This window comes from Ursus americanus, chromosome 12, assembly GCF_024610735.1.
Source record: "Ursus americanus isolate L20-20 chromosome 12, mUrsAme1.1.p, whole genome shotgun sequence".
Lineage (NCBI taxonomy): Eukaryota > Metazoa > Chordata > Mammalia > Carnivora > Ursidae > Ursus > Ursus americanus.
In genome coordinates, this window is record NC_142138.1 from 59677844 (window position 1) to 59702055 (window position 24212).

General features: G+C 54.6%; 1 protein-coding gene across 1 annotated transcript; it reads right to left on the minus strand.

The window, feature by feature from the left end:
- Positions 1-1502: 1502 nt before the first annotated feature.
- On the minus strand, positions 1503-23608 carry INKA2 (inka box actin regulator 2). Its single transcript, XM_045801505.2, has 2 exons — positions 23417-23608; positions 1503-13002 (listed from the first exon to the last, which is right to left on the minus strand). Exons 1-2 carry the CDS (start codon positions 23450-23452, stop codon positions 12175-12177), a joined length of 864 nt encoding a protein of 287 aa, XP_045657461.1. The 5' UTR covers positions 23453-23608; the 3' UTR covers positions 1503-12174.
- Positions 23609-24212: the final 604 nt, after the last annotated feature.

A 24212-nucleotide genomic window follows, 5' to 3' on the forward strand; every position in this document is an offset into this window, starting at 1 on the left:
TTTCCTTCCCAGTTGTTTCTGTTTTTACAAAGATGGCGCTTAATGAGGACATGGATCTAGGGTGTCGCTGTGACTTACGTGTTCTCCATAGAGGTAGAGCAGAAAGACAGCTTGTTGGCCAGTTAAGTGCTGGCGAAGGAAAGAAACAAGCTGAGAAAACCCTGTGCCTTGTCCCCGAACACTGAGGAGGAGACGAGTCCTAGAAAGTCTACATCACTGCTCAGGGATCTAGATACTGGCTCGGTGCAGCCAGGTGTGAAAGTGCTCATGCCTTGCTGAGACTTTCCAGGAATGTGGTCAGGCCACCGGTTACTAAATGGAGATTTAGGAATAAGATTCCAAATGTAAGCTCTGACCAACCTGAGAAAATGTTAAAATATTATTTAAAAAAAAAAAATTTTGGAAATTGTATTCTTTTGAGTTTCTAATAAATTTAGTTAACTAATACTTCTGATCCAGTTACACATATGTCTGGGATTGAGGGGCCAGATATCTAATAAAAGCAATAAATTAAAAATAAATAAGTGAAGCAATTAGGGCCAGTCTGTCCAGGTCAAGGTAGCATATTTTAAGGTCCTCTACAGCCATTCTGCTTGAAAACTCACCTCTCAGACATTCCTTTGGACTTAAAATCATAGACAGACATCTCACACGTAAGTAAAAATTGCTAAATATTACCTGTTACGTAGGTTGTGTGGTTATTTGCCAGATAGGTACGAAATCAATAACTTCCAAGGTACCATCTGCTGGACCAATAGCATTGGTTTGTCCTCAGTTTTAGAACATGGGAGAAAAAGATGACAGTGCTGGATTCCTTGGTCACATCTTACACAGTCCACTTGGGATATGATAGGACTGTGAAGAGACGTGCTCTGGCGGCACCCATCACTGCAGGGCAGGACCCGCTGAAGTCAGGGAGATGCACTGCCGCTGCTGGGTGAGGCGGAAGGGTAGCCTGTCAGAAGGGAAGACGGATGTGCTTTGGTCTTGTCCCTGTGGACTCTGTAGTCTTGGTTCCAGAGGGAAGAGGGCCCAAAAGTAAGATGTAGTTGATGTATTTTTTATAGCTGGAAAAAAGGCCCTCGAGGATAATCTATATGAATCTTATAAATATCCAAAAACTGACACCACGTTCGTATTTGTGACTCTTTCAAGTAGAACGCCTTTGGTCCGATGAGTAACATATAATTTAAAGGAAGTTTGATACCATAGTTGATAATTTTTTCCCCATTAAAACACAAATAACTTTCATGGCTCACTAGTGCCCCCAATGTGGTTTTAAAAAATGAACAGTAAATACACAGCCTATCATTTTATCCTCCACCAGGGGGAGCTTCAGTACCAGTTAAATACTTCTACAAGCCTTGAAGGAATAGTATGAATTCAGTCCATCTGTTCATATAAATAAACACTGTTTGCTTCAGGGAGAGGCATGAAGGCCTTTCCTCAAGAATTTCCAATCTACTGGGCAGGAAAGATATGTAAGCAATTCATCAAAGATATGAAAATGCTGTAATTTATTAAACTGTGGTCACAGAGTTCTCTTAGGAATGTTTAGAGAAATATGGGTGTTGGTATGTTACTCTCTTTCCCGTACAGCTTTGCGGTAATCTCTTTGGCGTCTTGATCTGCCATCATAACTGACCGCCTTTTACCCCTCAGTGAAACAGTGTGTTTCTTTGAAGTTAGAATGTACTTGGGAAAAATGAATCTCTGGGAAGGTACTGCTCTCTCTTTTATTACCAGCATTATTAAGACAGGTTACCTGGTCTGGAGCTATTTTTCTCTATATAGGGACGTTCTTCATTATCTGGACCTGCCCAAGTTCAAATAGTTTGCCTCATTTTCCTCATTAGGTACACATGTATTTGTCAGTTCATGTAACTGATTTTTGTTTTTAGGACTGAGGGACAGAAGGATTACCTCAGTATTTTCCTTGGTAAGCAATCACAGTAGAATGCTAGAAGACCTGAAATATGCTCTTATAAATTATATGTGTGCAGTGAAACCAGCGTGTGAAGAAGTCGATCTTTGGAGGAAGAAAATAGCTTGTAAAATAATCTTTTGGTTTATTTGGGTCTTGTGCTTATTTAAGGTGCTACTTAAATGTGTATTAAAATAGCCCCGCCTAACGCAGCTCCAAACTTAAAAGGGCAGAGTGGTTTGGGTACTTGTCCAGGATCTGGAAAAAGCCCATCTTGTGCAGGGAGGGAAATGAATGTGAGCTTTGAGGTAGTCCAACCACCAGGCTTTTAGTATTTCTCTTCCCCAAAAATGTAAAAAATGCACGTTATTCTTGAAAATATAGTACAGACCTTACATTGAATATGAAATTTTTTTAACTGCAGTTTCATCTTGGGTTCGCTGAATGCACAGTCCATTTATTTACTGCCATGTCTTACTTAAATATTCTTGTTGAGAACAGCTGGAGACTTTGAACTGGATGCCTAGTTCTGTGTTCTGGGAAGGCGACATGGATTCTGTTTTGCAGACATTAAGAAGAGCTTTAAAAGGGGACTGGGGAATATAGCTCTGGCTTTTCAAGAAGTCTCCTGTGGTTCTGGGCTCAAGGTGTGACATACATTTCCTGCTAATTGCTTCTCTTAAGAAGCATGGGCTTGGCTGTTCCTCTTGAGGAAAAACCTTAATAAACCTTCCCGTTTTAAGCAGTGATGTGACTCTTATTTTTGAGCTGTTGTGTTCGTTCTTTCTTTCTTTCTTTCTTTTTTTTTTTTTTTTTGGTAGAGCTTAACCATGTGCAAGTTCTTGTGCTTACTTTCAACTGTGTAAAAATTCTTGGAGGGCAGACAAAGCAGATGATCCTTAGGGGCCTGTCAACAAATAGTTAGTGGCTTCTACTCTATGCCAGGTGCTAATCTGCATGTGGGGGATACAGCGGTGAATAATACAAACCAAAGTCTTTTCCCTCGTGGAATCTCTGGCGGGAGACAGAAAACGGGTATGTGTGTGTGCGCGCACGCGCAATGAGGAGTGCTATGGAGAAGAGTTTAAAGGGTAGGAGCTTTGGAGTGCAGAGAGAATGTTGTGGTGGGTCGAAAGTTTATGTCCTTGCTAAAGCTGCTGGTTGTATAAATGTTTGAAATGTGCAACCCGTGCAACTGCCTAAGGGAAAGAATGGCCTTCTGTGCATTGGGAAGGGTCTGCAAATGCCATGAGGCGGACGTGGGCCTACACGTTGAAGTACCAGCATTGGCTGCATGGGGTCCACAGGAGGGACTGAAGCAAAGGGTATAGAGAGCATGAGCCGACTCAGCCTCTCATCAGGACACTCTGGCTGCTGATTTGAGAACAGCCTGTGGAGACCAGTTAGGAGAAAGTGAAGCCAGCAGGACTTCCTGACTCAAGTGTGAGAGAAAGAGGAGTCAAGGATGACCCCCAAGATTTGCCCATAATCAAGATAGTGAAGATGGCGGTGGGAGCAGGTTTGGGAGTTCCATTTTGAACGAAGTATCAGGAATGGGTCAGATTCTAGAGTCGCACCATAGGCAGTTGGATAGGTGTCGAGTTCAGATGAAGAGAGCTGGACGGGAGATGCACATGGAATGTTTTAAGAACACAGCTGAATAGGACCACTAGTTTTGTGTGTAGATAGAGAAGTCCAGGGACTCCATCATGAGGTCAGGAGATGAAGATTGGCAGAGGAGAACATGAACGTCACTGGAGACATCAGGTGTGGACTGCACGTGTTGGCGCCCTGAAGGGAGTGAGGAGAAAAACTGAGTAGGCTACATGGACGGAATCCAGCATACAAGTAGGGGGGCTGAGCCAGATAGGAGTGCGGGCAGCCATGGCGGCAGGAGGAAACGAAGTACGGAATTGTAGAAACTGGGAGGTCACAAAGAACTAATAAAAGGAACCATAAAGAAGTGTTACACAAAGTGGTAGAAGGGACCTATGCTTTCTGTTCTGGGAGAGCCGAAATGCTTCAGGGAGGGCGTTTGAACGAGGCCGTACAGGTAGAATTGCAGTAGGTGAGAGTGGGGGAGAGTGTCAACATTTGCAGAAAATGGGAGCAGGAAGTTGGCACTAACTGGAAGTGATGGCTCAGAAGTAGAGTGGAGCCATATTGTGGCAGGCTTTGAAATGAGAAGGGGACCGTCTAGCCAGGTGAGCTGGGGAAAGGGGGCCTAGCGGCTCAACCCGGGGCTGGAGAAGGTGGGGATGGGGAAATTTCCGAGGGAACTGGACGAAAATGCCAGGGCGACTCCCCACGGAAGAACGGTCTTTCCCGTCTTCATTTCTCACCTCATTTCCTCCCCTTTCTCTAATGAAGCTTTCTCTGATTGTCTGAGTCACGTGGTCGTGATCATTCACAAACAGAAGCTCAGTTTAGAAGGGAACCCGCATTAATACTCTGGCACGCAAAGATACTAGAAAGGAGTGAAGAGTAAAATCTCCTTTATTAACTCTGTTGCTCCGCTCTACCTGACACGATTCTGCTCCCCTTAGGCCTTCCGGCACCTTGAGGGCACACAGCAGCTCTGAGTGCCACTCTCACGGCCTCTCTGGCATTTCCTCTCCCTGCTGTTGGCTCACTGTGGGAGACAGCAGCCTCTGGCCCTCCCAGCCCTTCCCTCGGCACCCACCAGTGATGGAGAAGTCTAGGAAGGGGGCTCTTGTCCTTTCTTCACCCTGTTGGGTAGCTGCCAGCTTTCCCACCAAGGTCCCGTCACCCAGGCCTTCCCTTGTGGGTGAGAGGAGAGGCACAGGCCACACTGTAGCCCCCGTCCGCCCTGACCCTGGCATTACCAGTGTCCCCAGTGGGGTGGGCTGGGGAATTTGAAAGAGCCGCTGGGATTCAGGGGGTGCTAAACATGCTGGCTTCCCAAGTTGGGAAAAGAGGGCATGGAATTGTGGGACAGGCACTGGGCTCTGCCTGCCTTTCCTGGGAGGGGATACATTTAATGGAGAAGTTTAAAGAAGATATTTGATCCCCATGCCCCCAGGAGGGTCCTAAAGCCAAGGCCAGGGAATTTGGAATTCTTTGGGTCCTTGAACTCTCAGATGCAGAGCCTAACCCCTTATTTTCTGCTATATAAATGGACTTAACAGATGCTTGGAACCTCAGACCAGGGATTCTAACACCTGCCTAAGTCCGTCTGGCCCAGGGCTCCCCGTGATAACGAGCAGGCTCCGGGGCGCCCCTGTGCTTGGCAGTGCGAGCAGCAGGCTTGGCGTGAGTGCTCACAGGCCTGCTGGCCTTCTGGGCCCAAGTTCCCAGCCCGAGTCCGTGTAGGGATTTCAGGTGCTGCACTTGGCCCATTGGGAAGAATCTCTGGGGGTTTTTTTGTTTTGGGGGGATTTTTGCTTTAAAAAAAAATAATAAAGTATGCCTGATACCCTCCCCTTTCCCACCACCTGATACAAATGACTACAAGTGCTGCCTTGTGGGCAGCTCAGTCCCCCGGAGACAATGCCTGGAGCGTGGCCAGTAGCAGGGCTGGAGGTAGGGAAGCCCGAACACCCAACTCTCGGCTTCCTTCCCCGCTGCCCCGCCCTGACTGACCCTCCATAATCACAATGGGGGAAGGAGAATCTAGCAGACTCAATGTCCCCAGGAGGGGTGGGGAGCCCTGGCAAGGCAGTTTAGGAAAAACTCCTTGGGTAGTAAGTCTGGAGCCAGATCTCGTTGCCAAAATGGACAAGGAGATGAGCCAGGTCGGCAAGACTGGTGGAAAGGGCACAGGCGGAAAGGGCGACAGTTTGGAGGCTAGGGTAAAAGCAATGCCTCTGGGTGGGAAATGGGGACCCACTGGGGACGGAGCAGGCCTGGGAGAGAAGGGGCTGTGGCGGCCATCACAAGGGCCCAATGACACGGAGGCCCCCAGGCAGCCCGCAGGAGAACAAAAGCGGCCTGGGAAGCGAGGGTGGAGAAGCCAAAGTAGCAGGTGGCACAGAGGGGACTGCAGCACAGCTGGGGCACGGGGCGAGGAAGGGGTGGGTCAGCCGTCCTGAAAGTGGGCTTTGGGAGCAGCTGAGGAGGCCTGGACCCCGGCCTTCCTGACGCAGGAGCCGGGCTCGGCCGAGGGCTCCCCCTGACAACGAGCGGTCACGGTCGCACCAATTGCCCTGTGCTCCATACTGGAGATACGGAAATGAGTAATGAGCACTTGCCACCCCAGAGGGGCTCATGATCTAGAAGGGACAATGACCGTGCACAAGAGCAATTTTATTAAAAGCAGGTCCTGCGGGGGCGGGGGTGGGGGTATACAGGCACAGGTGAGGCACCTGGGGAGGGCTTCACAGAGGAGGTGCTCTTTAAACCGCAAGGAAAGCTGAGTGAAAAGCCAGTCTCAGGCCTTGGGGAACCTGGAGTCTCCGAGAACAGCCTATGGAAAGACCTAGAGGCCAAGAGCCCACACGTGGAGCACTCAGTAGCACACCTCCCTGAAGGAAAAAGAAGCAAGTTCCCCCAGGGTCCGACTGGGCAGGGCTGGGCCTCCAGACACCTAGGAAAGCGAGGCCAGGTGAGGGTAAGTCACAGTACCTTGAGGACATTTCCTTCCCCTCCCCTGTGCTCCCCGCCTGTGGGCAGCATTTCCCTGCAGCCGAGGTAAGGAAGAGGGCTAAGGGAGAGGCAGGAAAGGGAAAGGTGGGGTGACAGCAGAGCCAGAAACAAGACAAAAGCCGACTCTTCCCTTGGAGGGAGACCCCTCCCCCCCACAAGCAGTGCCCCTGAGAGCCAGCCAGCAGCCTCAGTTGGGGGCCTCTGCTGGGTCTGAACCCCCCTCCTTGACCAGTTGGAGGCAGCTAGGGGCCTTCTTTCTGGGACTGGAGAGGGCAGGAAGCGGCCAGGGAGGACAGCCCAGGGCTGGGTCACGGGCGGGGGAGTGTGGGGGTGCCAAGCATGCCGGAGGTGATTTTTGGCAGTGACTCCTAGGTCCCTGGAATGGGGCGGTCATCTCGTGCGCCATGCCCAGAGGGGCAGATCTGGAGAGAATGGGTTCTGTGGCCTGGAAGCCAGGGAGTGCGGCAGCTGTGGCCTGAGCCCTTAGCACACGGAGGAGCCAGAGATCTGCTCCCTCTTGCACCCAGGGCCCCGCCAAGGAGCGCCAGAAACTGCAAGTCTCACAGTCCCCTGTCCGAGTTTGCCTCCCCCAAGCACGGTGTTGAGGGGTCGGCACCCCCAGAAGGGCTCCCTGCCCTAGTGTTCCTCAGAGGCCTCTCTGACCAGAAACACGAAGATTCCTGGGGGGGGGGGGGCTAGAAGGGGAGGAGGAAAGAGGAGGGCTCAGGAGGGGACAGAATGTGGACTCTGGGATGTTTCAGGCAAGGCTGACTTGGCTGTGACCCCCTGTGCGCACGTGGCAGAATTTGGGGGTGAACATCTGGAGCTTGGAGGCGGTGGGCAGAGGGCATGTCCGGACTGATTGAAGGGCGCAGGGAGGGGAGCAGGTTCGAAGTCCTTTATCAGAGTCAGAGTGAGTCTGGGAGAGTCCTCATCCTCTTTGTTTTAAGGATTGGGTGGAGGAGGCAAGAGGGAGGCAGGGACATCCTAATACTAGTACCAAGGGGTGACTGCTGTCTGGGACGCCTGACTGGCTCAGTCAGTAGACCATGCGGCTCTGGATCTCAGGGTCCTCCGTTCAAGCCCCACGTTGGGTGTTAAGCTTGGTTGAAAAATAAATACAAATTAAAAAAAAAAAAAAGTACCAAGGGGGTGACTACAGTCTGAGGTCCTTATCTTGCCCTGTCCCCTGGATCTACCAGGCCCTTCCTCCATCTGCACTGTCCTGAGCCCTGAAACCTCCTGTGAGAGAGGGTTTCAGGGCACCTCCAGCCCCATGGGGGGGGGGGTGGATCCTAGCAGGACAGCCGCAAGCACCTTTAGGCCATTCGTCCCCAGGGTGACTGGGGTGATGGTAGGGGTGAAGTGTGGAGCTTGGCAGGGACTCTAGGGCCCAAGGCCTTAAAGAGCAGAGAGCAGATCAGGGGCTGGACTCTGCTCAAAGCCTTCAGAACTTGGCTCATTCAACTCTCCAGCCCTTGCCAGGAATGTGAGGGCCTGTGTGAGGGACAGCTGGGGACAGAGGGACTGGGAGGGACAGAGGGGTGGCAGTGCTCCCCAGAGCGCATCCTCAGGCACTGGGGTCCTCAAGCACTGAGCTCAGCCCCCCTGCTGCCCTCTCCAGGTCATCCTCTATGAGAAAGTGTGTTTGCCATTTGGCAAATAACAGCCCACCTGGATTATATTTTTACAATGTACAAAAACATTGTAGAGAAGACAATGTTTCTCTAACCTATTGTCTTCTCTGATCCTTGCTACAATCTGGTGAAATAATAGGGCCAGTGTTCATTTTTTTAACAGAAGAGGAAACCAAGCCCCAAAGAAAGTTTTTGTTGTTGTTTTTGTTTTGTTTTGTTTTGTTTTGTTTTGTTTTGTTTTGTTTTGTTTCTAGCGGTTTAGCTCTGGTTCACATGGTTAGTGCCTGAACAAGGTCAGGTGGTCCAGTAGAGAGCTTCTGCTGTGTTCTAGACTGTGTGCATTAAGTCCTTTAAATCTCCAGCAACCCTGCATTATCCCCGTGTCATAGACCAGAAAAATGAGGCTCAGAGAGGTCAAGCGACATACTCAAGCTGACAGGGACAGAAATGGGTCTCATAACCTGTTGGACTCCAAATCCAGTGCTCATTCCGTGTTACTGGCAGAAGTGCCTTAACTGCTCTGGGTGGGGAACGGGGGGTGGTGACTTGAGGTGCATTGAAAGCTGGAGACCGGCCCCTGCTACCTGAAGTCACAGCTGTGCTTTTGCTTTTATGGAGGCCCTGTAGGAAATGGTGTGACTTGGGAAAAATGGGGTGCCCCCTTCCCGACGGGGAGCAAGGAGGATGTCTTGGGGACAGAGCGGAACCAGGTCTCTATTCCTCTGGGCAAGTTTGGGTTCAGACCTCCACCTGAGGGGTGGGTGCAGGGGAAGTGCTTCTGGAGGGGGGGGCCCTCTGGGAAAGAGGGGTCCCAGCCCTGAAGGGTTGGAAAGAGAAAGGAAGGAGGGAAACCAGGCAGGCCCGGCAAGGACTATTCTAGCTCCCGCTGTGGTCGGGGAACATCTAGGGACACACTCCCGGCCACAGAGCCACAGAGAAGCAGGTGGGGGCCTGAGCGGATGCCTGGGCCAATCAGGGGGCCCCTCTACCTGCCAGGGAAGTGGGCCAGGTGTGAGGCGGGGCTCCACGCCAGGGAGAGTATTAAATGAGCTTCCAGCTTATTTGCATGTCCTAATTAACCATAAAATGAGCCCCAGGGGCAGAATTAAGCTGTCAATTTCCCTCTGCTTACTTCCACTACCTCCCCCTCATCCCCCTGCTCTCCACCCCTACACTTTCCAGCATCGCTTAGGCCCCAGGCATTCCCATTCACCTCTCCCCTCAGCTTCCGTGAAATACAGTCTCCATCCTGTCACAACAAAAGCCCAGAAAAAGAAGGAAAAGGAAAAGCTAGTGGTGGTGGTGGTGGTGGTGGTGGTGTGTGTGTGTAAATGAATTGGCCATAGTCTTTCATTAGCAAAGCATGACCTAGTGATGAGGGCATTACACCAGCCCAGTCAAGACTGGGGCAAAATTCCCCCACCGGACAGTGCGCATTCCATTTATTATCCATGCATGGATAATATGGGGAGGACAGGTTTTGTTGTTGTTCCTCTTGACTTGGCTTTTGGAGCAGAAATGGACCCTTTGCGGAATAGCGTGAAAAGCACAAGGCTGGAAGTCTATCGGGGACCATTTCAATCCCAGCTTTGCCGCTGTGACTTGGGCAAGTTGCTTGACTTCTCGGAGCGCCTCCATGTAAAGTAAGAGTATCAGCAGCCACTTCCAGAGCTGGGTGAGAAGGAAATGAGAATGCAAAGATGGCAGTGCCCAACCCCTGTTGAGTTCTGTTGGTGGCAAATGTCACTCCTCATTGTTTTGTTCCGGCCTGAGTTCAAATGAGTTTTCATTCCCTTGGCTCCCTTCTGGCTAACCGATGGGTTAGAAGTTGCTGCTTCTCGCTGAACCCCTTGAGCCAGGAACCAGGCCCTTTTCCTTGCTGTTTTTAGTCCCTGTCGCAGTGCCTGGCACCGGGAGGTGTTCCATAAAGTTTTGTTCAGTTGGTCTGGATTGCAATGACCGGTCCACAAAACCGATGAGTCACAGACGAATGGCCAAGAGGGACTTGGTTTCCTGTAGAATCATTCCGGATTGAGCGCTTGGTGACTTCACCACCGCCCAGTGGGAGGAACCTTTGCACACACACACACACACACACACACACACACACACTTTGAACACATGCACACCGCAGCACTCCCAACAAGGCAGCCACAGCCAATGGGCCTTCACCCAGCACTGAACTATCCCAGTTCCCTGGGGAGGCAGAAAGGACAAGAGCAGGGGCCTTGCTCCTGCAGAAAGGGCTGGCTCGCCTGGCAAACTCCGAGGAGAGTAGAAAAGGCCGTTTTGCAGCCAGACAATCCTGTTTCTGATCCTGATTCTTCCATTAGCTAGAAGCCTGATTGGGGGCAGCCTCTGTGATCCCCTAAGAGCCTCCATGGATTTACTGGGGAGGACAGTACTTCATAGGGTCATTCTCAAGTCTGAAAGGCATGGTTGTGCACCCTGCCGGGCAAAGAGCGAGCACTCGAGAAAATAAATAAAATTAGCACCTAACGTCTTGTAGCTTCCGCCACCAAGAACTAAACGTCTCCTATGTGACCGAGTGGGGGTCTGAGAGTGACCCTCCCTGGCCCGAACTGCAGCTGGGGCGTGTAAGCCTCCTCCCTCCCCCATCCTGGTCTCCAGGGGTCCAGGATGCAGGCAGAGCCCCTCTGGTTATTTTTCTCCTCCAATTTGCTGTTAATGCTTGGAGGGCGGGAAGGCGGCCTGCCTCTAATTGCAGCTGTCACCCCCCATCAGGCGGAGGGGAGCTCAGCCGGGAGGGGCGAGGGGAGGAGAGGGGGAGAGCCTGCAGGGCGGAGCCCGGGCCGCACAGGGACCCTCATTGTCTTCGCCCAGCCGGCAGGGCGTTCCCTGGGGGCGGGTGGGCCGGCAGCTCCCCGGGGGCGCCGAGGGCCACGTGCGCGGCTCCAGGAAAGCTCCAGGCGCCGCGCGATCGCAGCGGAGCTGCGGCCCGTCCCTTCCCCTTCCCCGCCGCCCGCCGCCGGTCTGGTCCGGCCGGACGGGCCTCCGCACCCAGAAGAGAGAGAGGCCGCAGGGTGAGGCTGAGAATCTAAAAATGAGGGCGCGCTTCGAATGGGCGCACCTTCGCCTCGCTGGGGGGACGCGCGCCTGCGCTTGTGTCCTGGGTGCGGGTTCGGAGCTGGAGGCGGGGTGCCGGGGAAGGGGCGCGTATGACCCTAGGGCCCAGCAGCTGCCCTTCCGGCCGGCCCTGCCCTGGTCCGCCTCCTGCCCGCAGGTGGCGTATCTAGGCTGGCGTCCTCACCCGGGGAATGGGGATAAAAACTGCCCCACTTGCTTACTCAGAAGGAGATAATGGGTATGAAAAGGCTTTCCAACATTTAAAGTGCTATACAAATATCTCTCCTGTGCTTTTGAAAAGACATAGGGCTGTCTCAAGTACTCCTATGGGTACACTCCTTATTGGGCCCATTTCTCAGGCCCTGGTATGCGCTGAAATCTTAAAGGCAACAGGGATTGGGGGTGGGAAGTGGGGCTAATCCCAATCCCAGGAGGGCTGGGGTTTCCATGCCTGGGGCTGGAGTAGTGCTTTGCCAGGGAAGCCAGCGGTTATCAGGTTGGGGACACGAGAGACAAGGTCTTTATTGGGGGCCTCTTTGGGGGACCCTGAGACCCCAGTGCCCTAATCCATAGTGTTCAACTGAGGTCTTTGGGGGCCCTGACAGAATGTCAGGATCGCCTGGTCTCCTCTCCCTGCCCCTCATTGTCACCTGCAGCCCCAAAGTGACCACCACTCTCTCAATGTCTCTCTTTCAGTCCAGGAGCCGTCACCTCCCTGCCAGCCATCCCCCACCGCAGCCTCGCTCAACCACACACCGGTCCGCCCCGCTCCAGACACTCTTCCTGCTTCTCCCTCCTTTCTGGAGGAAAGGAACTCGCAGTCGGGCTTTTGAAAGCCAGAGCGCCCACACCCCATCCTTCCCAGGGCCCAGCACTGGGACCTGGACCTCTTGGGTTCAGTCAACTTTCTGTCTCGAGGACTCAGACCCAAACAGCTGTGTTAATATCAAAGCCAGAAGGTGAGGGTTCCAGGGCCTTGGGGCAGCTTGTGGAAGGACTTTCCCCCCTTCTGGGCTCTGCAGTGCCTGCGAAGGGGAAATGTCCAGAGCCCTTGGAATGGCTCCTCTTCTTGACCTTGTGGGAGCGGGCGGCTCTGGGCTCGGACACCGTGGGGGTGACCCAGCCTGGCTTCTCCTTCAGCAGCCTGTCTCGGTCAGGCCGCACACTGCGCAAGAACTTCCTGAAGATGTTTGCTGTGAGGGCAAACCTGCGGCCCAGCTCCCGGGGCTGGCCCCTCTCCCCTTTGGGCTCCCCCGCCTCCCCCTTCTCCCCACCCTTCTCCAGTTCTGGCAAGTCTAGCCAGTTGCCCACCAGGTCCGCAAAAACGTTGTCGCCTAGCACCAGAGGCTGTCGGTTCCGGCCCCTGGACATCAGTGTAGAGGTCCAGTCCTCGGGCTCCCCCAGCTCTGGCCCCTGCTGGGCACCGCTTGGGTGCTCTGGTAGCTGGGCCCTGGGCAGGGGGGCCAGATCCCGCCCACAGACACTCCTATGGGACGGAAACTTGGCGCCAAGAGATGGTTGGCTGGAGGGGAAGCAGGCTGCAGGCCTGGCAGGACCTCTGGCACCCTCCCATCGAAGGGGCTCGGGCTGTGTGCGGGGGCTTTCCGGGCAGCCCGGGGCCGGACTCCCTCCAGAGATCTCCAGCTGTTCCAATGCTGTCTGCACCTGCAGGAGCTTCAGTTCTTGCAGCGCGCCCATCATGCAGTTCATCTGATCCTGCAAGCCATCACCCACTTCCTTCATGGACATCTGCAGGCGAGAGGGAAAGCGCAGGCCAGTGAGCCGTGGGGGGCTGGGCGAAGCGCTGCCCCTCACTGGCCCTAAACCTAGACCCCCACTGCCCACACACACACCTCCAGGGTCTCTCCGGCCGGCCACTGACCCCACCTCCACGCAGAGCGGAGCTGGGAGAGGAGGAATCTTAATGCCGCTATGGCTGGATAACAGAAACGTGAACAGCGGCTAACACGCTAAGGCGGGTGCTGTCCTCAGCTACATATATGCGAAGATGTATACACATATGTCAATCTTTCTTTTTAAAGATTATTTATTTATTTATTTACTTACTTACTTGAGAGGGAGAGCACAGAGAGAGAGGGAGAGGGAGAAGCAGACTCCCTGCTGAGCAGGCAGCCGGACGCAGGGACTCGATCCCAGGACCCTGGGCTCATGACCTGAGCCGAAGGCAGACGCTTCACCGACTGAGCCACCCAGGCGCCCCCAACTGATCTATCTTTAAAGTCACCAACCGGTCTAGGAGGTAGTGACTAGTCTTGTTGCCAGTTTACAGATGAAGGAGAGGAGGCCCGCGAGGAACTTGCTCAAGGTCACCTGGACATAAGAGGTGACGCTGAGACCGGTTCGAGGGTGCGTGAAGTTGTGGTGGCCATCCTTGTCCTTGTCTTGTGCTGTGCCCTCTTCTTCCCGAGCCTCCCCGAGATGATGACGATGATGACGGCCATGACAGTTTGTGAGCGTTTACTATGTAATAGGAATCGAGCTAAGTGTTCTGTGCCCATCAGCTCTTAGGATCTTTGTATAAACCCTATGAGGTAGCTGTTATTGTTCTCATTTTAATGTGTTAATCCTGGTGGGGGTGAAGTAACCTGCCTAAGGTCACGCACACAGCTCACATTGCTGGGACTCAAACACAGGACACCTCCCTCTAAATGCTATGGCCCTAACTACCAGGCACTTCCTGCTTCAAGATGGCGGGGCAGTGGAGCTGGGCTTGAGGCTATGTTGTCCTCCCTGGGGCAGTGGAGAAGGGTGGGTAAGACAAGGGTAAGACAAGGAGCTCAGATTCCCAAAGAGAAAGGGTAGGCCGGGGGCTTCCTTTCACTGCTGTGCATGTCTGGCCAGTCAGCAGAGAGAGATGGAGAGCAGGAAACTCCTGTCTCCAGAAGTTCTTCCCACCCTTCTCTGCCTTCCAAACACCTGTCCTCCTTCAGCTGCTCTTGGACTTGGTGCCCGTGCTCTTCCTGCCTTCTCAGCCCAATTGGCTCCACGGCTCGGGCCAAGAGCGGGGACACTGGAGGCCAGCTCCCCAGTCCCTTTGTGGGTGTCTAAGGCCCGGGTCCCAGGTGCCAGCTGGAAGGGGCTGAGAGGCTGACTTGGGTGAGAGCCGAGTTTGGAGACTGGGCAGGGGACGCTTGGTCTGATAACATTCACAGTCCAGGCTGCCTTGGTCCCGCCAGCTCCCTCCCCAGATCTGCTCATGTTACCAACAGCAAACCTCGTGTGAGGGGACCATCTGTTTCTTAAGCCCCCCAGAGACCCGCTGGGATCATCTTACCTCCCAGCCTTGTCCTAAGGCACGGCACTAAGCCCACAGGGTGGAGAGCTGGAGGGGCTGGGAGGGGAGGCGCAGAGGTGCTCAGGGCTGCCCTGGCAGCTGACCCTCTTCGGCTTTGGGTCAAACCCTCCCCTGCCCACCCGAACCCTGGCGCGGGCGAGGGATCAGACCGGGCCCTCCTGAGCCAGCAGCACTAATGCCCAGACTAACTGTCCCTGGAGGCAAGGAGGCCTTTGCTGAGTGTGGTGGTCGGGGTGGGGGGGGGTCCGGGGGCAGGGGGGGGCGGTGTTGGCAACCCTGGAATTTGCCAGATCGCCCTGGCAAGCAGCTACAGCAGCAAGAGACTGAGCCTGGGAGGCGGCTGCACTTGCTGATGGCCCCTTGCTCTGACCTCTTTGGCTTCCAGCCTCCTGACCTCTCCTCCTTTTGGAGGCAGCCCGGTCGCAGCTGGGAAGACCCAGGGCAGAGTCAGAGGAGACCCTAAGCCTCAAACCAAACTCCTCAGGGTCTCTCTGACTGTACCCTGCTTCTCTGACTTCCCTTTTCCTGCCCCCTCCCTCATACCCCTTTCCTCATCACCCCAACCCGGCCCTCAGAGTCACTTTTGGCTTTTCCACCCTGCACCCCTGTGCCTGTCCCCAGATGTCGCACATCTGCTTTTCTATCTCCTGGAATGCAGAAGCCTCCTGGAAGGCCTTCCAGCCACCAGATCAGTCTTCCCAGCACGCTCCTGTGATCATGTCACCGGGAAGCGTGTCTCTGTCCCCATATGCGTACGGCATTCTGCTGTCAGAACCTCTTCAGTGACACACCTCAAATGCCCTTCCCTGGAGCACTCCTCACCTACCCGCCCCGGCACCCCCACGCGTTTAAAGGCTCAGATGTTAATGAAACATTCACTGAGCGTCTACCGTCAAGGGCAGGGTCTGAGATCTCCTCATTGTTATGTCTCTCCAGAACCCAGCTAGCCCCTTGCCCCTGCCACATGCCCAGAAAACGTATTGAGTACCCCTGAATGCCCCAAGTCATCTCTCCGGACGTGTTGCCCTCAGGCAGTAACACACTCCACGGAGAGAAAATCAGGGACACGGGTCAGGGCTTCATTTCACCAACGGGCAAGGAGTCTGAGCTTGCAGGCTTCCTTCCAGAAGGCTGAACACAGTCCAGGTCAGAGGCGGTGGGAGGAATGAAATGACCCCATTCAATCTCTTCCAGTATGGAAAAATCCTGAAGAAATAATGCTGACATTTTGTACGGTTTTCCAGTGAGAATGAATGTGTGGGTATGTATGAATTCAGGGCTGTCCATAAAACAGAGGCCCCATTTAAGTAAACAGGAGGTGAACTCATACCTCTGTGGAAAATGATATTCTGCGTTGGTTAAGGTCTTGGGTTTTAGAGACAGATGGCACAGGGTTCAAATCCCAGCTCGGCCACATAGTAGTAGCTGTATGACCGGGACAGGTTATTTAAATTGTTTTTCAGTTTCTCTGTTCTTCCACGTAGGACAAGAGTCTCTGCCTTGTACAGCTCTGGCCAGATGAGGTGAGGTCATGAGTGTTTATGCATGGCCCGGAGGTGACTTCTGGCAGTTACCATAAGACTTCCTAAGAACTTCCAGAACACTGCTTCCTCAGTAGACTTCAGCACATATAATGATAGGACTCCATTCATCTCCCTGGTCCGATCAAAGAGAAACACGTCTTTTGTCCTGTCCCTTCTGTCCCACCCCTGCCCCCCACAGAGGAAGAGCCGGGGAAGGAAAGGGAAGCCCCGCATCCTCTTGCCCATTCTCCGGCCGGCTTGGTTGGCCAGTCACGGTGCTGACGCCGAGGGCAGAAGGCAGCTGTGAGAGGGAAGCCCAGAGAGAAGGAAGTGTGGGAGGCGGGGAGGCAGGAGCATCGGCTGGGTCCTGCCTGAGAGCGAGCTGCCTTTCCCAGCCCCAAGGGGAATGATGTCACCCCGGGAGCAAGAGTGAGAGGGCAAGCTGCTGTCTTCATCTGGGGCGTGGGACCTTCTCAGATCCCAGGCTTTCTCTTGCCTCGGGAACCCAAGAGGGAGCAGTGTCGGGTGGGAGCAAAGGAGAGGGGCCAAATCAGAGAAGATCCCCAACTAGAAATTATTGCCACTAAATCCCAGTCTCCAGACTGTAGGGGGCTGAGTTCCTCTTCGCCTCCCAGAGCCAGAGCCTCAGGTCCTTCCTCAGGACAGGGACCGAATCATACCCAGCTTGCCCACAGGGACCAGTTGGAAAGGCCCTAAGAGGGTCTAGTTGGTTCTGATTAGTCTGAGTGGGAGTGGCTCTAACAGCCCCCTCCCTCTGTCCACCCCTAGTCACTGACCCGCACAACAAGCCAGAGAGGACCTGCTCCACCATCGGACATACCCCCTCTAACAGCACATGGCAGGGACGGGTGTGGGACCCCTTGCTGAGAAAGACCAGGATGGTCTCACCACCCTCCTTGCAAGCACCCCTGCCCCCACCAGCCATTTCCTACCTCCCGGCACCTCCTAGGCCTCTAAATGTTGCATTCTAAAAGTTTCCTTCACGTCCCCCTGCAGTTCAGACCTCCGTGTGTGAGAGCTGGACGGCGCCTGGGCACCCCGCCCGGGAGTCCTAGCTGCCTAACTCAGAGGATTCTGGCCGTCAAGTGATCAGCATTAACGTCTGGCCTTGTCAGATCCCCCCTGCTTACTCTGGCAGGCTGGGGACCCCACTGTGTGGAGCAAGAAACGGGGTCTGAGATGTTTGTTTTCTTCCTCGACATCCTTCCCCAGACCTCCTTCACGATTTTCTCCATCTCCACGTACGACCACGTCTCCTACTTAACGTTGCACGTAAATCCGTTTGTATAAATAAACGTATTTCTGTAGGAACTTATATGAAATGCATATACTTTCCATAAACAGAGGGTAACTATCTAAAACTACAAGTTTTTCATCTGAGGATCGCGTAATGTCATCCCGAGCGCCTCCAGTGCAAAGGGGGATCTATCGCCTGGGGTCCACGGCGTATTCGTGGGAGGACGGGGACCCCAAGCCCGGCCCTCTTGCTCCAGGCCAGTGGGCTTCCCGTGTCATCACGATGTGGCTTCTCAGCCCCACGGGGTTGTTGTGAGAAGAAACCAGGAGAGTCAATGCGACACGCAAAGCACAATTATCATCCTATGGGGAGGAAGAGCATGAAGTTTGGAGGGACTCCAAGACCCAATTCAGTTGCTTTCCACTGACGGCGCCTCTTCACTGAATCATCTGAAGAAGGGAGGAGGACCGTCTGTCTGCAGCTGAAGGGGAAGATGCCTCTAGAAAGAAGACCCACCGTGCTGGCCCCGCAGCGCTGTGCCCTCCAGGGCTGGTGTGGGGTCGGCTGCCCAACAACGGCACCGACCCCCTTGGCACTCGCTGGGCCTTTGTGGTATAGGCGGCTTGGCGATGGGAAAGTGACACCAGCATCCTCGGCAACCTTCCCAAGCCCTCTCCTAGGCCCCCAATTGATCCCACAGCTGTGCCTTCCGTCCGTCCATCTCACGCCCTCTCCCAGCTCAGCCAGAATCCTTTGACACAGGCTCTGGCTTTGCCCGTGGACCTGGCGGCGTGCCCTGCCTCGCTCCCCCCACCCCCATGACTCACAAGACCCCCACACAGTTCCTTTCAGCCCCTCTGGAAGCTACAAGGAGGTTAGGGGCCGGAAATGGGAAAAGCCCCGCTTTTGCCAAGTGGCCCATTCTCCAGTCCAGTGAATAGGGACCTTCACAGTCCCCTGCTCTTGGCTGGAACTCGCAACAGGAAGGTAAAGAAGAAACTGTGCCAAGAGCTGGAGGAGGGCGGAGGGTAAAGAAAGAAGGAAGTGTGAAATGGATGAGCCCACTTTCGACTGAACCATCAACCCCGGGGGGCCATGGGCTCAGGCAAGAGGTAGACGCATGCAGAGAGGGGCCCAAGCCTGCCCCGCAGGGAGCCTGCCTCCCCTGGCCAGCTTTAGCTCCTCTCCACTGCAGGTGGTCCAATTGGGACCTCCAGGAGTTACCTTCCTTCTCTTCTTTCTGGTTCAGGCCTTCCTACTACTCTCTTGCGTGGGCTCTGTGATAACCACCTAACTCATCCTCCTGCCTCAGTTTCCTCCCTCCTCCCCTCCACGCACTTCCTAGATCCCAGGGCGCGTCTCTCATCCTGTTTCTAGCAATGCACATGGAGAAGGGCAGGCTCTGTAGCTCGGCATTCAAGGCCCCCACTGGCTGCTCTCAACAACTCGTTCAGCCCTGTTGCTCACTAGTCCTCGGCAGATACCCTATATCCTGACCAAGCTGCAATAGTCTTCGAACATCCCCTCTATTTCCATCTCGGTGCCCTTGGCTCCTGTTGCTTCGTATCTGCCTGGAATGCTGTTTTTCTCCTCGTCACCTCCCTGCTGATCCCTCAAGGTCAAGCTCAAGGGACTTTCCTCTCCACGAAATCTTCCCTGATCCCCTGGCTGGAGAGAATTCCTCCCTTCTCAGGGCACGGCACTTGTGCCTCTGTGTAGCACGCAGCCTCTACTTCTGCCCTGGACGTACACCTACACACACTGGTTAAGCGTGTGAGTTCTGCAGTCAATCCGGCTGCGTTTGAAGCCTCGCTCTGCCACTTACCAGCTCTATGACCTTGGCCAAGTCACTTGACCTCCCCAAGTCTCATTTATAGAATCAGAATATTGGAAGTACAACTTCTACGAGTTGCTTTGGCAATTAAATGACATAATCCACGATATGCCTGGCATATCCATCAGTGTTCACATCAGTAAATGTTATTATTATTACCTTCCCTATTGAACTGCGGGTTCCCCGAAGGCGAGATCTGTGTCTGTTTGTATTTGTAACCACAGTGCTAGTGTCTGGTCAGGGGCTTTAAACACCGGATAAACTCAGTTAATGTGTCCTGTGAATGAGTGACTCACACAAACCAGCCTGATCGATCTGTCAGGAGTTTGCCGGGTGCCCACGACACAATGGACACTGTGTTACGTACTAAAGACAGACAGCTACCATTTGATCTTCACAGCAGCTGTATAAAGTAGGTATTTAAAAACCCTGCTCTAGGGTCACCTGGGTGGCTCAGTCAGTTAAGTGTCTGCCTTGGGCTCAGGTCATGATCTCAGGGTCCTGGGATCGAGCCCCCATGTTGGGCTCCCTGCTAGCAGACAGCCGACTTCTCCCTCTGCCCCTCCTCCCGCTCATGCTTTTTCTCTCTCTCTCAAGTAAATAGACAAAAATCTTAAAAAAAAAGATTTAAAAAAATTTAAAAACTTGTTTTACAGATGAGAAAACCAAGGCACAGGAGGGTTAAGTAGCCTGCCTGGGTCACATAGAGCCAGGGTTTGAGGTCGAGCTGGCCTGCCCCCAAGTCTCACGGTCCACACTCCTTCCTCATTGACCCTACCCCATTCTTCACCCTTGCTCTAAACATCAAAGGAGGCTAGGTTAGGAGATCCTTGGCAAAAGCTTTTTCTGCCTCAGGAAATTTGCTCTTTGGTCCCAAGAGCTGAAGGCTGTTCCTACTCTATCTCTTCTATCACCTTCTTTTGTCCTTATCTTGCCTTTAGGCCCTGGTCCTCCTCCACAAGAACCTCCCGAACTTGTAGCAACTGGTAGCTAAATAAATGCCTTCTAGGAATACCAAGTTGTCCTAGAAGGACCTTCTCCAGCCCCAGAGAAGTCCCTCTGCTGCTTCAGCATGCCTCAGCTAGGACCGGCACTCCAGGAGCTGGTCTCCATCAACCTCCCCCACCTCCAGGAAGCCTTCCTGGCCTGGCTGGACTGCCCGAGCCCGTATCACTCAGCCTTTACACACTCTATTTGCTCTATACTGATATTGACTCATGGGGAACACCCTGTGAGCATCTTACATCTGCTTTCTCTGTGTTCCTGTGTCTACCCCATTTGTTGGAAGTCCTCAAGGGAGCAGAGTGTAAGAACAGCTGGTCCCAAGGCCTTGTGTTCATGCAGGGCCCCTCTCCGGTGGCTGGAGGGGAGAGAGATATGTTCCCTGCTGAGCTGTGACAGCCCTGACCCGCTCATCCTAATGAAGAAGCGTGTCAGCTGCTGCGACTCTCCTGCCGCATCTCATCCCTGAAATGGATCCCTGTCCCCTTCCAGGCAAGGGGAAAGGGCCAGTCCTCTAGACATCAACCTAGTTGCGCCAGGATCCCCAAACCCTTAGCCTCCCCGCAGGGCTCCCTTGTTACAGTGCAAATTTTCTGCTCCGAGAGATTGAGAAATTCTGCCACTTTGGTTTTCAGGAACACACTCTTCTTGTCTAGATTTTCTGGGCCAAGGACAGGGCCAGGATGCAGGAGGGGGACACAGAACAGCCTTGACAAAAATAATTTCACGACCTGTTAATGTTACCTCTTCCAGCGTTAACCCAGTGTCTGTAGGACACATGCTTCTCGAAGGGATTTGGTGGCAGAAATGAATGTAGAACTTGACTAGTGTTACATGAGTGCCATTCCTGAGCACATACTAACTTAGCCAGGCAACACACTGTCCTCCTCCGTGGCAGGGAAGGTTCTGCCTGGGAAAAACACACAAGGCCCACCGCCTGCCCCCACCCTCACGAGCTCAGGACATAAGAAGACCGTATGCCTTTCCCGCCCCATTGCAGACCTGGGGTATAAACAAACGAACTCTTCCTATCCTAGTCACAACCAAGCTGCACTGAAGTCAATCCCCAAAGAGCTGAGCCTGGGCTAACTCAGCTCTACTTTCTTCTTTGTTCCCATTGGGAAAACTGAGGCACTGAGACGTGGTTCAGCTACCTAAGCACTGGGCTGAAGTGTTGGGGAGCGAAGGAGACTCTAATACCTCTCCCTGTCATCTGCTCTGTCTCATTTCTGGGCTGCCTGGCACGGGGGTGGGGGGAGGAGGCAAGGCACCGTGGGGGTGGGGGAGGGGGAGGGTGCAGAGCTCTCCCATCTGAGTGTCATTCTGGGCCCCAGGCCAGGCATTTGGCTTCCTCTCCAAGACAGTCAAAGGCTGGAGCTGCTCAGACAAAGGGCCAAATGAAAGCTAATGGGGAGCTCAGTGACTTCAGCCTCTCCCCTTCCTCCTCCCGGGACTGGGGCTCAAGTCCTTGGCAGGAGAGGGTGCAAATCAAGACCTGGAGCTCAGTTCAGTGCAGATTTCTATTTGCCTTTTTTATTCTCCTGGCATCCGCAGACTGTCTTCCTCCCCTCACCCCCTCCCACCTAGGGTGCTATAAAAAATGCAAATCAGTGGGATTTTAAAATTCAAGCCTATGCCAGGAACACCCACAAACCCTCTATTAAGGCAGATCCTGAGGTGGGTGGTGTGGTCCCAGATTCCAAGCAGAAAAAGAGGACTCTATTAGATTCTTTCTTCAGCATGGGCTTTGGACTTCAGACATTATCTGTGATGACCTTGACCTTTCTGGTATTGGACAAATGAATGGGAAGAGTCAGAATTGTGTATGCGTGGGCTGGGGCTGACCATCCCAAACTGACATGGGAAGCACGGGAAAGCGAGCGTGGGAAGGGACACGGTGGAGATTCCTCTGTCCCTCACCTAAGCAGCATTTCTCTGGGCAACTCTCCCATCTGAGTGTCACCACAAAAAGGGCTTGAAGAGGAAGTCCCAGAGAAGCGACCATTGACCTGAGAAGGCAGACGCTGAATGGAACAGACAGGAAGAGTGCCTGCGAGCCTTGACCAGGAAGCATCAGTGCGAACACCTGCTCTGCAAGCTGCCCCGCCCCCCCAAACTGGCCCCAGATACAGTTGCCAAGTTTGGATGGGTGGGGGGTGCAGAGTTTGCATGAGCGGGAGAGGCTGTCATGGAATCTGGAGAGCCATGGATCCAGGTCTGCTGTCGAGATCCTGGGTGCCCCTGGCTCTGGGAAGTAGGAAGAAAGAAGAGGGGAGAAAAGTGAGACCGAGGAGAGGTCCACTGCAAGAGAAACCAAAAGGAACAAAAAGAGGCAAAGGCACGGGAGGGAGTCGGATTGAGAGAAAGGTGGGCCTGGGGGCCAAGGTGGGGGGGCGTGCATATCTGTGTGAATTCGGGTGATTGCAGGACCGAGAAAGGTGACAGGGACATGTGTGCAGGAGGGGTGGTATATGAAGTCGGTGAGAATCAGCCTAACAGAGCTTTGGGGGCACCCCTCCCCCCACTTGGGTGACGTCCGGGTCCCAGACGGAGCTTCTTCCGACCCCTGTGCTCCTGGCCTCCGCAAGCTCCCTCCGCACTCCCCGCGCCCAGCCCAGACATCTGGCCGGGCCCCCGCAGCTCCGCTCACGATCTGCCAGGCGGCGCCCCTCCTTCGGCGCGGGGCCCTCCCCCGCCCTTCCAGCTGCCAGCCCCCCTCCCTGCTGGCAAACAAGCCCGGGCAGACAGCCGGCCCGGCCTGCCCCCGCAGCCGCGCCAGCTCTGCCAAGCCCGGCGGGGCTGGGGGCCCCAGGCGGTGCCAGCTCCCCGAGAGCCCGCGGTCCCCGGCTGCCCTCCCGCCCGCGTGCCCGTCCCTGCTCCCCGCGCCCTTCCTGCCCCGCGCGCTCCGCGGCGCCCCGAGCGGTCCCAGCAGCCGTCCGTCTGCGAGGGTGCCCCCCGTGTCTCCCGCGCCTTCTTTGGGCGCATTTCAGTCTGGGTTTGGGTTGCTCGGTCTCCGTCCCTTGCTCGGGTCTGTCTCGCTCACACAAATCTTGGCTCCAAGTTTCCTCGCGGCCCTTTCCCTCGGGACAGGCCCTGCCCTCTGCCGGCCCGTCCCCTCCTCTCTGGCCTTCCTCCACCCGCTCACTCCCGGCTCCCGGGCCCGCGGCGGGGGCCAGGTACCGTCGGGGCGGAGCAGTCCTCCGGGCCCCTGGCGCCCGCTCCGCTCTTACCAGCTCCTGTTTGAGGCGGCGCAAATAGCAGTCCATTTCCCTGCTCCCTTCCTCGTGCGCCCATTTGCCGGGCTCGGCTTGGCAAGAGCGTCCCCGGGTGGGAACAGCGGCCCGGCCCCCGCGCTCCGTGCCTCTCGCCGCGCAGAGCCGAGCTACGGCTCCCAGGCCCTGACTTAGAGCAGCTTCCCTGGCTCTCGCGGCGCGCGGTCCGTGCGGGGGGCGGAGGAAAAGTGGGACAGCCTATGAGAATTCAGGGGGGATGCCTTCAGCCAATGAGGCGGGCGCACCGGGGGCGCGGGCTGGACTGCGGCGAGGGGACCCGGCGGTGGCACAGGGCTGGGGCAGGGGCGACAGGGGGCTGGCCGGGGGACACCTGGTCCTCGCAGGAGCGGCGGGGGGTATCGTGACGCCAGACTGTACCGACGTCCCCCAACAGAGCACGTGATCCCCGTTTGGTCATGAAGAGAGAGCACTGTCTTACGGGCAGGCACTGGGTAGCGGTCTCAGAGGCCGAGTGCCTTAGTTTCTTTCAACCCTAGTTCCCAAACTCCGATCAGAAAATGAACATCCTCCACCCGAGCAGCCAATCAGCAGCTCTTTTGAACTCCGCAAGTGTGCTGGAAGTCTGGAAGTTTGGGTCGACCTCGCCTCCTAGTGTAGGGTCCCCTCAGCCCACTCCTCACCGGTGGAGCCGAGGAGCCCCTGCTCGGTCCATTCACTTATTTAACACATAACCGTAGCAGAGGCTCTGCCGTAGTCCCCGCAAGGGTGTAAGTCTGGGGATACTGAATTAGGA